Source organism: Elgaria multicarinata, chromosome 13 (assembly GCF_023053635.1).
Source record: "Elgaria multicarinata webbii isolate HBS135686 ecotype San Diego chromosome 13, rElgMul1.1.pri, whole genome shotgun sequence".
Lineage (NCBI taxonomy): Eukaryota > Metazoa > Chordata > Lepidosauria > Squamata > Anguidae > Elgaria > Elgaria multicarinata.
Window position 1 is genome coordinate 16,042,520 of NC_086183.1, and position 11,640 is coordinate 16,054,159.

At 43.8% G+C, this 11,640-nt stretch overlaps 1 protein-coding gene across 1 annotated transcript; it reads right to left on the minus strand.

Annotated features, from left to right (window-relative positions):
• Positions 1-357: 357 nt before the first annotated feature.
• ZBTB8OS (zinc finger and BTB domain containing 8 opposite strand) lies at positions 358-9,934 on the minus strand. The gene is made up of 7 exons (XM_063139678.1): positions 9,811-9,934; positions 9,064-9,088; positions 7,424-7,545; positions 6,213-6,295; positions 4,952-5,004; positions 4,318-4,354; positions 358-2,887 (listed from the first exon to the last, which is right to left on the minus strand). Exons 1-7 carry the CDS (start codon positions 9,896-9,898, stop codon positions 2,801-2,803), a joined length of 495 nt encoding a protein of 164 aa, XP_062995748.1. The 5' UTR covers positions 9,899-9,934; the 3' UTR covers positions 358-2,800.
• Between the last annotated feature and the right edge of the window lie 1,706 nt (positions 9,935-11,640).

Sequence of the window (11,640 nt, forward strand, 5' to 3'; positions counted from 1 at the left end):
CTGAACTTTGCTGCAGGCAGAAGCCTGTCTGGGTCTCTCCTGCTGGTGGGCCCTGGTGCCACATTTACTTGGCTGCAGCTGAGCTGCACCGCTGTTTTGTCATGGCAGTGGAAAAAGCAGCTAGAAATTAACAGCTTTGGGGGAAATAGCTTTGGGAGGGACCCAGCAAACACTAATCCTTCTAGCCCACATGGAATTCTGCTCTCTTTTGCAGCATATTAAAAAGGAAAGTGTTTCACAGTAGTTGCGGCCAAACTGTGAAACACGTTGTCCCCTTCCCTGAGTGTGTTTTGCCAGTGTTGAAGACCAGGCGGCCTTCTGTGAGCCCGGAACAAAGACTAGGGATAAATTGCAATATTTTGTTATTCGTTTTCATTTATTACCTCTATTGCAAAAGACAGTCTCCAACAAATAAAACTCATTATCCACACACAAGTAGAAAAATGCTATATTTTAAAAACTGGATTTTATTTTTATGCAAAAATAGTTTTTAAAAATAAAACTCAAACCCACTTTCTGTAATTTGTACAGTTCAGAAACACTCTTCATTTAAATAGACTGGAAGGATGCCTACCCCATCACGGCAAGAATGTTAAGTGGAGGTAGTGGAGCACATAATAGTTGAAATCACACACAGATAGGCACAGTATGTTACTATGCCTAGGGCTCTTGTGCTTGTCTCCTAATCTTACAGAAATACTCATTTGGTACTACCATATCACCAGGGAGAAGAGGAAGGGTACAGAATGGCAAAGGTTAAGATGCCCACCAACAAGTTATGCTCACTGAAATCAATGCTATTTGCAAGAGACTGTGACCTCCGATTTCATCCCAATGTACTGTTGTTAAACCTGCAACTCAAATTATTATGTACATTCATATAGATTGCGCACAAGATACTCTCACCCCCAGGAGGGGTCAAAATATACAGGGAAATAATTATCTCTCCCTCTTCCTCCCAAACACGTTTTGTTATGTTCACTGCAGACATAATAATTCTGAGCTTTAACCATGGTTAGGAACATTAGGAGCATGACACAGGCTTGCATGATTTCCCCCTTCTGTTCCATGCTTTGTTTTAACCATGGACTGGTATAATGTTTGCAACAGAACTAGCCGTGGTGAACACTAGCTGGGATTTCCTTTATAACTATGGTTTGAAGTGGGCTATTTACTGATAAGCACCAATGCTGCAGCAATGTTATCACATGGTTAGAGCAAACTATGGGGGTTGGGAATTCACATACGGTGGGATGAAGATGGAGTACATGAGGCATGCTTCCACAATCTCCTAACCTTAGGGGCATACTTTGGTTACTTCCTGTTTGGACTACTGCAAAGTGCTCTACATGGGGTTGCCCTTGAAGAGTGTATGGAAACTGCAGCTAGTTCAAAGTGATACAGCCAGATTGCTTTCTTCTTTGTGCATTACACTGATCTTACATTAGTTGCACTGGCTTCCAATCTCTTTCCAGGCCCAATTCAAGGTGGTAGTGCTTAGCGTAGCTTAGAGCCAAGATATCTGAAAGACTGCCTCCTCCCATATGCAACTACCCAGAGCTTTTTGTCTGAGGCCGTTACCTGTTTTACCGCCAAAAGAGGTTACAATTTGGCAGTACAGAGGAAAACAGATGTTTTCTGTAGCAGTACCCTTCCCTAAGGAGCTAAGATTAACTCCATTCTTGTTTAGCTTTTAGTAGGCGGTAAAGACATTTCTGTTCTGCTCAGTGTTCATTGGTTTTTAAGGGCTGACAGCTGGTTTTATTTGTTTGGAGGGTTTTTGTTTTTTTAGTATTCTGTTTTTAATCTGTTACGTTTCCAACTGTTTTAATATTTGTTTCATGCACTGCCTTGAGGTCCTTATGACCAAAATGTATTCTATAAATATTTAAACGAACAAACAAACCAGACTTAAGATGAATGAGAACATTATGATCCAGTTCACACATTGAAGCTACCCAGGGATTAAGACAAACCCTGAGTAGCTGGGAGTGAGCAAGTGGGCTGCCTCTCAACACTCACCTGCTCCCACTGAATTGTAACCCAAGAACAAACTCTGGGTTCAGCTATCATGATAAGCAACCCAGGGATGGAGTGTTCCTGGATTGTTTTTCTTCAGAAGGAGGAGGCGGGCACCTTAAAGCCAGCATACTTCCTTGCTCTCGATTCACTATCAACAACCCATGGTTAGTAAACTGTGGGTTGTTACAATGTTTGAACTGGGCCACTGACGGCATCAGATAGCATAAATTGGGTGGGGGAAGGGGGAATTCTCTGTAATCTGATAGCCACAGTCTTCTGGCAATTCATCTCTTGAAGAAAGTACTGTGCAACAATTATTATAGGATTGTAATTAAGACAGAAAAGAGTATACAGTGTGAAATTCTAGCTCTTTTCCACCACCTTACCCTTCACTGAAAAATATTCCTCTCCCACCAACTTCCTTATCTAATTTAAATTAAGATCCTGCATTTAAAGCATGCACACATGCGCGCGCGCACACACACACACACAATATTACAGGCAGCGCCACCAGATTACTCATGGCCTACAGTTTTAACTACATACATACATTCTCTTTTTAGTGTTTACACAGTAACACACCAGAAGAGCCTAAAGATTCCTCAAGAGTCTCGTATCCAGCTGCCACAACCAACATTATGTTCCGAGCAGCACTGCAATTCACCCAGCCAATTGATGAGTTATTTCCAGGCGGACAGGACCACTTCTTGGGAGACAATGGCATGTCTTCTAGTAAACGTGGACAATGGAATTTTCTCAGTGGCATGCTTTTCTTTGTTTAGATATCAATTATGACAAAGAGCTCTGGTTTTTCATCTTCATGGATCTGCATTGCTGAATAGGTTATTGCCTTGACCTCTGTGCCCTGAAAGGGAGCAAGAAAAGCAAAATAAGTCAGCACATATGAGCCTAGGAGCTCATTTTTTTGTGAACCGCCCAGAGAGCTTCGGCTATTGGGCGGTATAAAAATGTAATAAATAAATAAATAAATAAATTTGTGCAACGACAGGCAAAATTCTCTGGAATGTCAATGAATGTTTTGCAACCAAAGCATCCTTCCCATAGTTGCATTCATTCTGTGTTCAACTGGCATTTGTTCATTTAGATACCATCATTTCCTGTAACATCACGATCAGCCCACTGTCTGTCCAAGTCTCCAAGGGTGCTTCCAGAAGGAGGGTTACTAGCACTGCCAATCAGAAAGCTGCACTTCTGTCTTGTTTTCTTATGGTAAGAAAAATGATGGAAGGAGTGCTGGGGAAACCCGGAAAGGTTTTGAGTGGAAGACATCATCGCCTAGACTCCCATAAAGTACTGTGAATGAGGCAGGGCAATGACACAATAAAAGCCTCACCTAGAACCACGTCAAGGCCCAATGCTGATGAAACACTACTCGGTCATCAACCATGGTTTGGTAATCCAGACTGACTCACAAGACTCAGGGACTTCTCTTCTCTCATGCAGGCACCTTCCCTTCCCATTCAGTTTTACAGAGAACCATGTTTAGGATTATGTCTGCATCTACACTAACCTGGCTGAAACTATGGTCAAAAGCAGGGTTTCAAACTAATCGCAGCTGTTTCTAAAATGGAAAGGGCAGGGTGAAAGCCCACCAAGGAGGGATTAAGGAAGGGCAGGATGAGTCCATATAGTGCTTTTGCACAACATTACACCTGGGCTGGGCCTAAGACCCAGAGCAGGCAGCAACAGAAGTATTGTTTGACTAGATACTGAGAGAATGTCTTTTCACTGTCAGGGCGGTGGCAACGGCTCCCAGTTCCACAGCCCCATTCTAAGCATATTCTCCAAGTTAAGGTACAAAATAAAGGCACTGTCTTCCCTTATTGCCTCCAACTGGAAGCAGAAACTTGTTAGCTTCAGGAGATTTTGGGAAGTATCTGATGGGACACAACTGCTAAAGTAAGTTATGTTATGCTACGTTAAACTATTCCAGTCCAATGTCAGTAGTGTTAGCTGGCATGCTGATTTCCTGGGGGAAAGCGTTTATGCTAGTGCAATATCATTTATGTGAGCAGTTGCACTCTGTTGAATTCTTTCTTCCTGAAAGAGTCTGTGTTTGAGATTGCACTGTTGGTTGAGAATTCACTACAGGAGATCTTGGTTCAGTCTGCAGATGAGCATGAATTTAGTGGGTATAATATGTGGTCAACAGTAGGCCAGGAAATATAAGACTCTGAGAACTTTGCTGAGCATTAACTAGGCTTTAAGCCAGACTGGTCTCTGGCCCTCTAATACTCAAGAATGAATTCTACACCAACGCCATTTATGACATACCTGGGGATGCTTGGGCAAAGAGAACTCTTCTCCCCACCTTAAAGAGAAAAGAAGATGGCACTTATTAGGAAATGACTGAATTAAATACAGGGTTGTTGTTTTTTAAAGGAAATGACCTCTGGTCATTTTAAGGCAACGCGTGTGCCAGTAACAAATATTCTTTGAAATAAGAGGAACTTGATGGCATCACTAGCAACCAGAATGATTTCCTAACAAATCTGGAGAGTTATAGCATATAAGCATCTCTATCCGAATGGTCTATGCCCAGGAGGCAGTACAAACCTTGTTCTGCATGTTAAGGGGTAAATTAGGAGTTAAGAAAGTCAATACACCTCCTAGCATCTTCAAAGCCACCACCAACCCCAATTCTTCCTGAGAACCTGGGTTTAGCTTGAGCCAGTACAGGAACGCAATTTGATCGAAGGCAGAATATGCATCCTGTTAAGAGAAACTCATCATCACATCCTTCCAGATCTAAAGTAGAGATCTTCTGGGAGCCCATGAGGAGTGGGAAATTTTACACAGTCAGATCTCCCCTGGCACCTCTAAAAAGACCTGTAATCTGTGGAAACTTTCACACAGGGCCTCCACCTGGAATAACAACATTTGTTTTAAATTGGATAATGCTACTTACCCAATAGACCTTATCCTGAATCTTACTCTGTCAATGTGAAGCACTTTAACTTCCTACAAAGAAGAGGGAAACAAACAATTGTGATTTTTAAAAGCCCATACTTTCACATAGCTCTAGTAACATGATAAAGGTAACAGGTATCTCAGTTCCAGGCAGAATATTAATTCCCATCTGTCTACACAACCTCAAGGTACATCAAAAGTAAAAATATTTGGAACTAGGGAGAACTTCTCTTTGAATCCCCATAGCAGCAACATTAGCTCACATTTCTTTTACCCTGTTTCAGGACCTTTAATTTCTCATTTAACCTAATTAGACTTTAAAGACCTTCCTGAATCACCATCTTAAGACTAACACACCCCTAGGTAATTTTAGACCCTAGACTTAGTGGTCTTACTAGGGCACCCTTCAGATGGCCTTGTGACAACTAACATTTCTCTCCCCACCTCCCACTCCACCATTCTATGGTTTACATTCCGGATATGTTAGGAGCAAATCAAACAAAAACCTGTTTGCCAATCCTAATTTTAAAAGTAATACTCTTGCATTGTAAATTCACTTAAATCATAGCAATGCTATAACCGTAGGAAGAAAATAGTGCTTGCTTCTGCTGCTATGACGTTTGGGAATCATCACCATCTTTTTGTAGAAAAGGAACATTGCAGTAAAATTAATAAAATGAGCATCTGCTAACACATACAGTCTCTCCTGACCATAAATGTTTGAAAATAAAAAGAAAGGATGTTGTGTTGAGCAGGGGCACCCCTGGTGGGCTCTGGCATGCTCCTGCTGGCACAGGTTCTGACACCGGGCCTGTTTGTCACAGCCCTCATCACCTGTCACACCCAGGATCGTCATTTAGGGGGCCTGGACTTCCCCCCCCCCAAGGTGCACCCTGAGCTTCACCACTGCTAACACATTGCAGACAAGTCTTCTCCCATCCCCTGCTATGAGAAACATTCTTTTCTCCCTCCTCCTTTTTGTTTCGTAACAAGAATCCTGTGAAACCTGAAAGCTAGCTCCCTGCTTTGTGACTTTCAGTTGGTCCTAGCTCTGTTCCTTTTTGGATTTTCTCATTAACTCTTTGGAACTTCTTGATACGTTGCCAGAAACAACAGTATTTAGATAGGATGGATCTGATGCCTGAGCAACACAACACTGTGTAACTGATGTACAACAACCGGTGGCACAGTGCAGAAGCACTTCAAGTACTGGATAGTAATGTCCCTATGTCACAAGATGGAAAACAATAAACACTCACCCTGGGAATGAAAAACTCATTAGCACTGAATTTATATAGCCACTCATCCAGAAAATGAAATAGAAGAGACAGCAGGTCGTGTCCTGTTGAAGAGAATCAGAGAAAGTCAACGGGGCACCTCCAGGTGTTCTTTTCTTTCAGGATTCCCCAGAGTGTGAGAGAAGCCCCCCCAAAACGCCTGCCTGTTCCTGTCTTCTCTATAACCTGGGTGACTGACCACAGAGCAAACACTTGTGTGGGGCTCTTTGGGACAACTCGGGTTTCCCTTCAGCACCATGTTAAGCGGCTCCTTTTTGTAGTTGTTCTGCCTGCTGAACTCAAGTGAACATTTTAAGCAGAACTTTCTGTCTCTCACAGTTGTAAAGGGTTCAACATTTATTCTTACAGGCCTGCTATGAAAAATTTGGAAACTCCTGTTTTACTGCACTCTGAATAGTAATACATCTCGAACTACAACATACTACTCATGGGCATGTTTAACCTGAAGAACAGAAGATTGAAGGGAAACATGATAGCACTCTTCAAATACTTGAAAGGTTGTCACACAGAGGAGGGCCAGGATCTCTTCTTGATTCTCCTAGAGTGGAGAACATGGAATAATGAGCTCAATTACAGGAAGCCAGATTCTGGCTGGCCAACAGGAAAGACTTCTTGACTGTTAGAGCAGTAAGACAATGGAACCAATGACCCGGGGAGGTTGTGGGCTCTCCCACACTAGAGGCCTTCAAGAGGCAGCTGGACAACCATCTGTCAGGGATGCTTCAGGGTGGATTCCTGCATTGAGCAGGGGGTTGGACTCGATGGCCTTGTAGGCCCCTTCCAACTCTACTGTTCTATGATTCTACTCCAAAATATTTGGGAACTAAGAGAGTTACTCTGGGCAAATGGAGACAACCATTTACCAAGTGATAAATACCACTGTGTCTGTGGCCTTAGCTAGACCTAAGGTTTATCCCAGGATCGTCCTGGGGTCATCCCTGTTCATGTAAATGACACTCAGAGGTTCCCAGGACCAGGCAGGGACGATCCCGGGGATAAACCTTTGGTCTAGCTAAGGCCTATGTAAGCCCTGATAAGCCAGTTCCTAATGCCCTGCATTCCTGACAAAGAAAAGAAAGTTACCATTTATCCACACTGAATCAGGAATTGGCCCCACTAGCTGGGGGACACCATGTGTATGTGTGCGTGCACTTCTAAGAGCACCTTCTTACCCTCTGTCTCCACCTCTACAGCGTCCAGGGGCTCAACAGTCTCTGTATCCGTCATGTACCCAAACATGGCCATAGCACATTGCTCAAAGGCCTCTTCCAAGGTATCTCCCCAGGCATGCAACCTAAAGAGAGATCAACATTTATGGCTGTAAGCCGCCTCGAAAAGGCTTCTGCCCTGAAAAGCAGCCAAGAAATATTTTAAATGAATAAACGAGTAAGCAACAGGAGGGGAGGATACCAGTGAGAATCCTGAGGAGAAGATATGGAAAAGAACAGCCAGTTTCACTTACAACAAAAAGTTAATGGCTTTAAAAAAAGAAGACTACAATGGGATCCATAATATGTAGTTACCTTTTAAACTTTGTACCTGCCATTTAAGTGTCCCCAATGGTTTCCTTCACACAACTTGGGACTTGTTTCAGGTATGAAAACCTCTGCTCTCTCCTTCCCCAAAAGAAGCCCTTAGCCTTTTAGATTTTCCTAAATAACCCCATAAACTGGGATCTTCCCAGATGCCTTTGGGGAGAGGCCATGGCTCAGTGGCAGAGCCCTTCCTTTGCATGCAAAACATCCCAGATTCAGTTCCCAGCGGCATCTCCAGGGAGGGCTGGGAAAGAGACACACTGCCAGTCAGTGTAGGCCAGACTTCCTCAACCTGGTGTCCTCCTGATGTTTTTGACTATAACCCCCAGCATTCCTGGCCATTAGCCATGCTAAGGGTTGCCATGCAACACATCTAGACCATAACAGGTTGGGGAAGGCTGGGGGAAGGTATGCCATGGCTGTTGTCCACAAACAGGTGGGAATATAGGCAGCTCAATCACCTTAAACCAAAACTGACAAACACCTATGTTTTCTTAGAATAGAGTCCATTACATCCTCTTTTGTAAGGCCACCTTGAGGCCCAGTACTGGGCAAAAGGCGGAAGAAGAAGGAGAAGGAGAAGGAGAAGGAGAAGGAGAAGGAGAAGGAGGAGAAGAAGAAGAAGAAGAAGAAGAAGAAGAAGAAGAGGTGAGTCCTCTCCCCATTCAAACTTTTAGGAGCCTTTCTTTTTTTATCAAGTGGAAATTCACCTCGACTCTCATGCCTGCGCATATGAATCAGCATTCCCCAATCTAGTGCCCTCCAGGTGTGTTGGCATATACCACCCAGCATCCCCAACCAGCATGCTCACTGGGAGTGATGGATTTGTAGCCCAAAACATCTGGAGAGCTCCAGGTTGGGGAAGGCTAGTGCAGGCAATCCTGAGCTAGATGGACTCATATTCAGACTTTGCAGAAGGCATCTTTTCATGTCCTCAAATTTGATCTAAGCACATTGCCATGTATATGCACAAAGGGGCAGACATGCAACCAACTGTCAGGTATGCTTTAGGGTAGATTCCTGCATTGAGCAGGGGGTTGGACTTGATGGCCTTATAGACCCCTTCCAACTCTACTATTGATTCTATGATCAGAAAAAGCCCCAGGGTCAATTGGGACTAGGAGTGCAGCTGCTGAAATATGGCATGAGGAAATACTTCCCTAAAGAAGGATGGTGCGGAGAAGAACATGCACTGAGTAACTTGATCCCTTGCCTTCCCCTCTTGAGCCTAATACATGGTAATAAACACAATAATGATTGTATAAGGAAATACTCACTGCACATCAGCAGTATGATCCAGATCTAAATGGAGATTAAAAACACAGAAAAGTTATGAGATCGCCTAGACAATTTAAAATAACAGATCTAAGAGGAGGAGAGGAGAGCGGCAGTTAAGTGTCCAAAATAATAATATTCCAAACTCACTGGTGTTTTATATCACAATACGTCTTACAAAGCTGAGAGCCCTAGCAGGGGCACCGGGAGTGAAGGAGGTTTGTGTGCCCGAAAAGAAAGTTAAGACAAAATAAAAGGCATACAAACATATAAGCTCTCCATAGTACAGATCCATAGGTTATGTTTTATTTATTTTTTCAAAATGAGGGTTTTCCTGGTCTCCAAAAGTACAACACCCGTGCAGGCTGAGAGGTGGCAACTCACTCACCCATTTTTAATCGACTACAGAGCAACCCCTTTATTTGCTCAAACCAAAATGTCACAAAACAAATATCGTGTACTCTGTGTACGTTTCGGATTCCCTGTGTGTGTTGGAGACAGCCTACGCTACCATTCTTTCTCCCTCTACCTATGTTGCTGTTCTATTTTACATCCCTTTGAGGCAGATCTGCGGTGCGACACAAGACCTAGTAGTGTCCCCACCGACAATTTCTGACAGTCTGTGACCAGCGCCTCTCCCCCTCTTCATGAACTTCGAAAACTCTGACCTAAAGCAAGGGCTGTATTTATCAGCGAATAACTTGCACCCAACCCCAGGGCAATCGACTTTAATATTCAGCAATACTCACACTCATACTTCTTTTTGATGGGAGGATAGTTGGCTTTAATGACTTTCTGCTCCTCTGTCAAATTATAGTCGCGATCATTGTCTGCCATGGCTGGCTTCGTCGTCCCACGCCAAACCCGATCCACTTCCTGCTTTGGAGAAGGAGGTTAAAGTGGAGTTTCAGCGTCAAAGGGGAGTTTGCAGTGAGCGCTGCCCACATTTAAAGGAACAGTTGCTTTAAAAGAAAACATGCTCTTTTTTTTAAAAAAAAAAAAAAAGACGCTTCCTTTCCCCGACAATAGTCGTTTGAGATCTTGCGCTTTTTACTCGGTTTATAGATCATATATCGAATCGTGAGCAGGGAAGGGCGGGATCAAGCCAAATCAATATCACGTTGAGACGGATTTCACAAAAAAGTTTCAACAAGATGCTGCGGTTCCTCTGCTACGGTTGCCATCCTTTAAAAAAAAAATCCAGATCATGATTCCTGTGCTTTCCTGCCATCCTGGAAAGCAGAAATCCTGCAGGTGAAGTTTCTTCTAGCACTTGTCAACGGAGAGGAAAAAGTCACCTGCTGGATTTTTACCTGGGCTGGAGTGATGTAGCAGCAAAAAGGCACAAGAACCTTCCCAGAGGAAAAAGTCAGCAACTCTTAGATCCAGTTTTCTTTCATCAGTCACCGTAGCAGCAGTGACTATGTGTATATTATTTGCATTGATTACAGGTTCACGCCACCCTTCCCCCAAGGAGCTCCGGTAATCTCCCCTTCCTCAAACCCAGTGATTTGTAAGCTTCATAGCAGAGTGGTGAGTTGAAGCCGGGGGTGTTGCTTCCATTGTGTGAATGAGGCAGAGCGATTGCACAATAAAAGCCTGGTCTGGAAGCACTAGTCCTAAAACACTGCAATTATTACACCATATTGGCAGTTTTTTCTCCCTAAAAAAGCTTTTAGATGCAGCCACAAAGCCTGCATTCTGTCCCTGTCTTAAATTAGAGCTTAGAAGGAGACAGCAGACTAAGGGAGCAATCCTATGCATGTTTAGACAAAAAAAAGTCCTTCAACTCTCAGCATTCCCCAGCCAGCAAATTGGGTTACACTCAATTAGGTGTTACACAGGTTTCAACCTGCACTTTGTATTGCTGTGACAAAAACACACAGGCTGGGTTCAGACAACATGCTAATCAATGAGAGTGGGTGGGTAATAGGAAAATGGAAGTCAACCGTTGATTAATGTGTTGTCTGAACCCAGCCACAGTGGCTGACTTTTGAAAATCTACTAGGGGTGTGCTCCGCTCCGCTATGGATCTCCGAATCCAAAGTGGAGTGGGCCGATCTGGACCTCCTAAGCCCAGTTCTGGAGCGGATCTGGGGACTTCTGAATTGACCCGAAGTGATTCGGACCGTTTCGAAGCTTCGGAGCCAGGTAAGTGGGGAGGGGAGCTTACCTAGCTCCCCCATCTGCTACTGCTGCAGTCCATGCAGCGACGGTGGCAGAGCCAAGTAAGTGAGGAGTAAAATGACGTCTGAATATCGATCCGGAGCAGATTGGAGGAGGTCCGGATCGACCCGAATCGGTTCGGGCCCAATCCGGAAGGTCCGGATCGGGATCCAAAGCGGTTTGGGGAGGGTCTGCACAGCCCTAAAATCTACAGTTACCCAGATGTGCCTCCAGCCTTAAGAAACATGTAAGTCCCTTGATACGTAGAGAACTGAAGAGAAGCATGGCAGTTTTTAGGTGATTTAAGTTTAAGTTTGTGGACTAGGTAAAAAAAATGAATTAAGCCAAACTGGGCACCATCACCTAGTAACTGGTGGATGTAAACCTCAAAAAAATATTTTTTTCTCATGGAC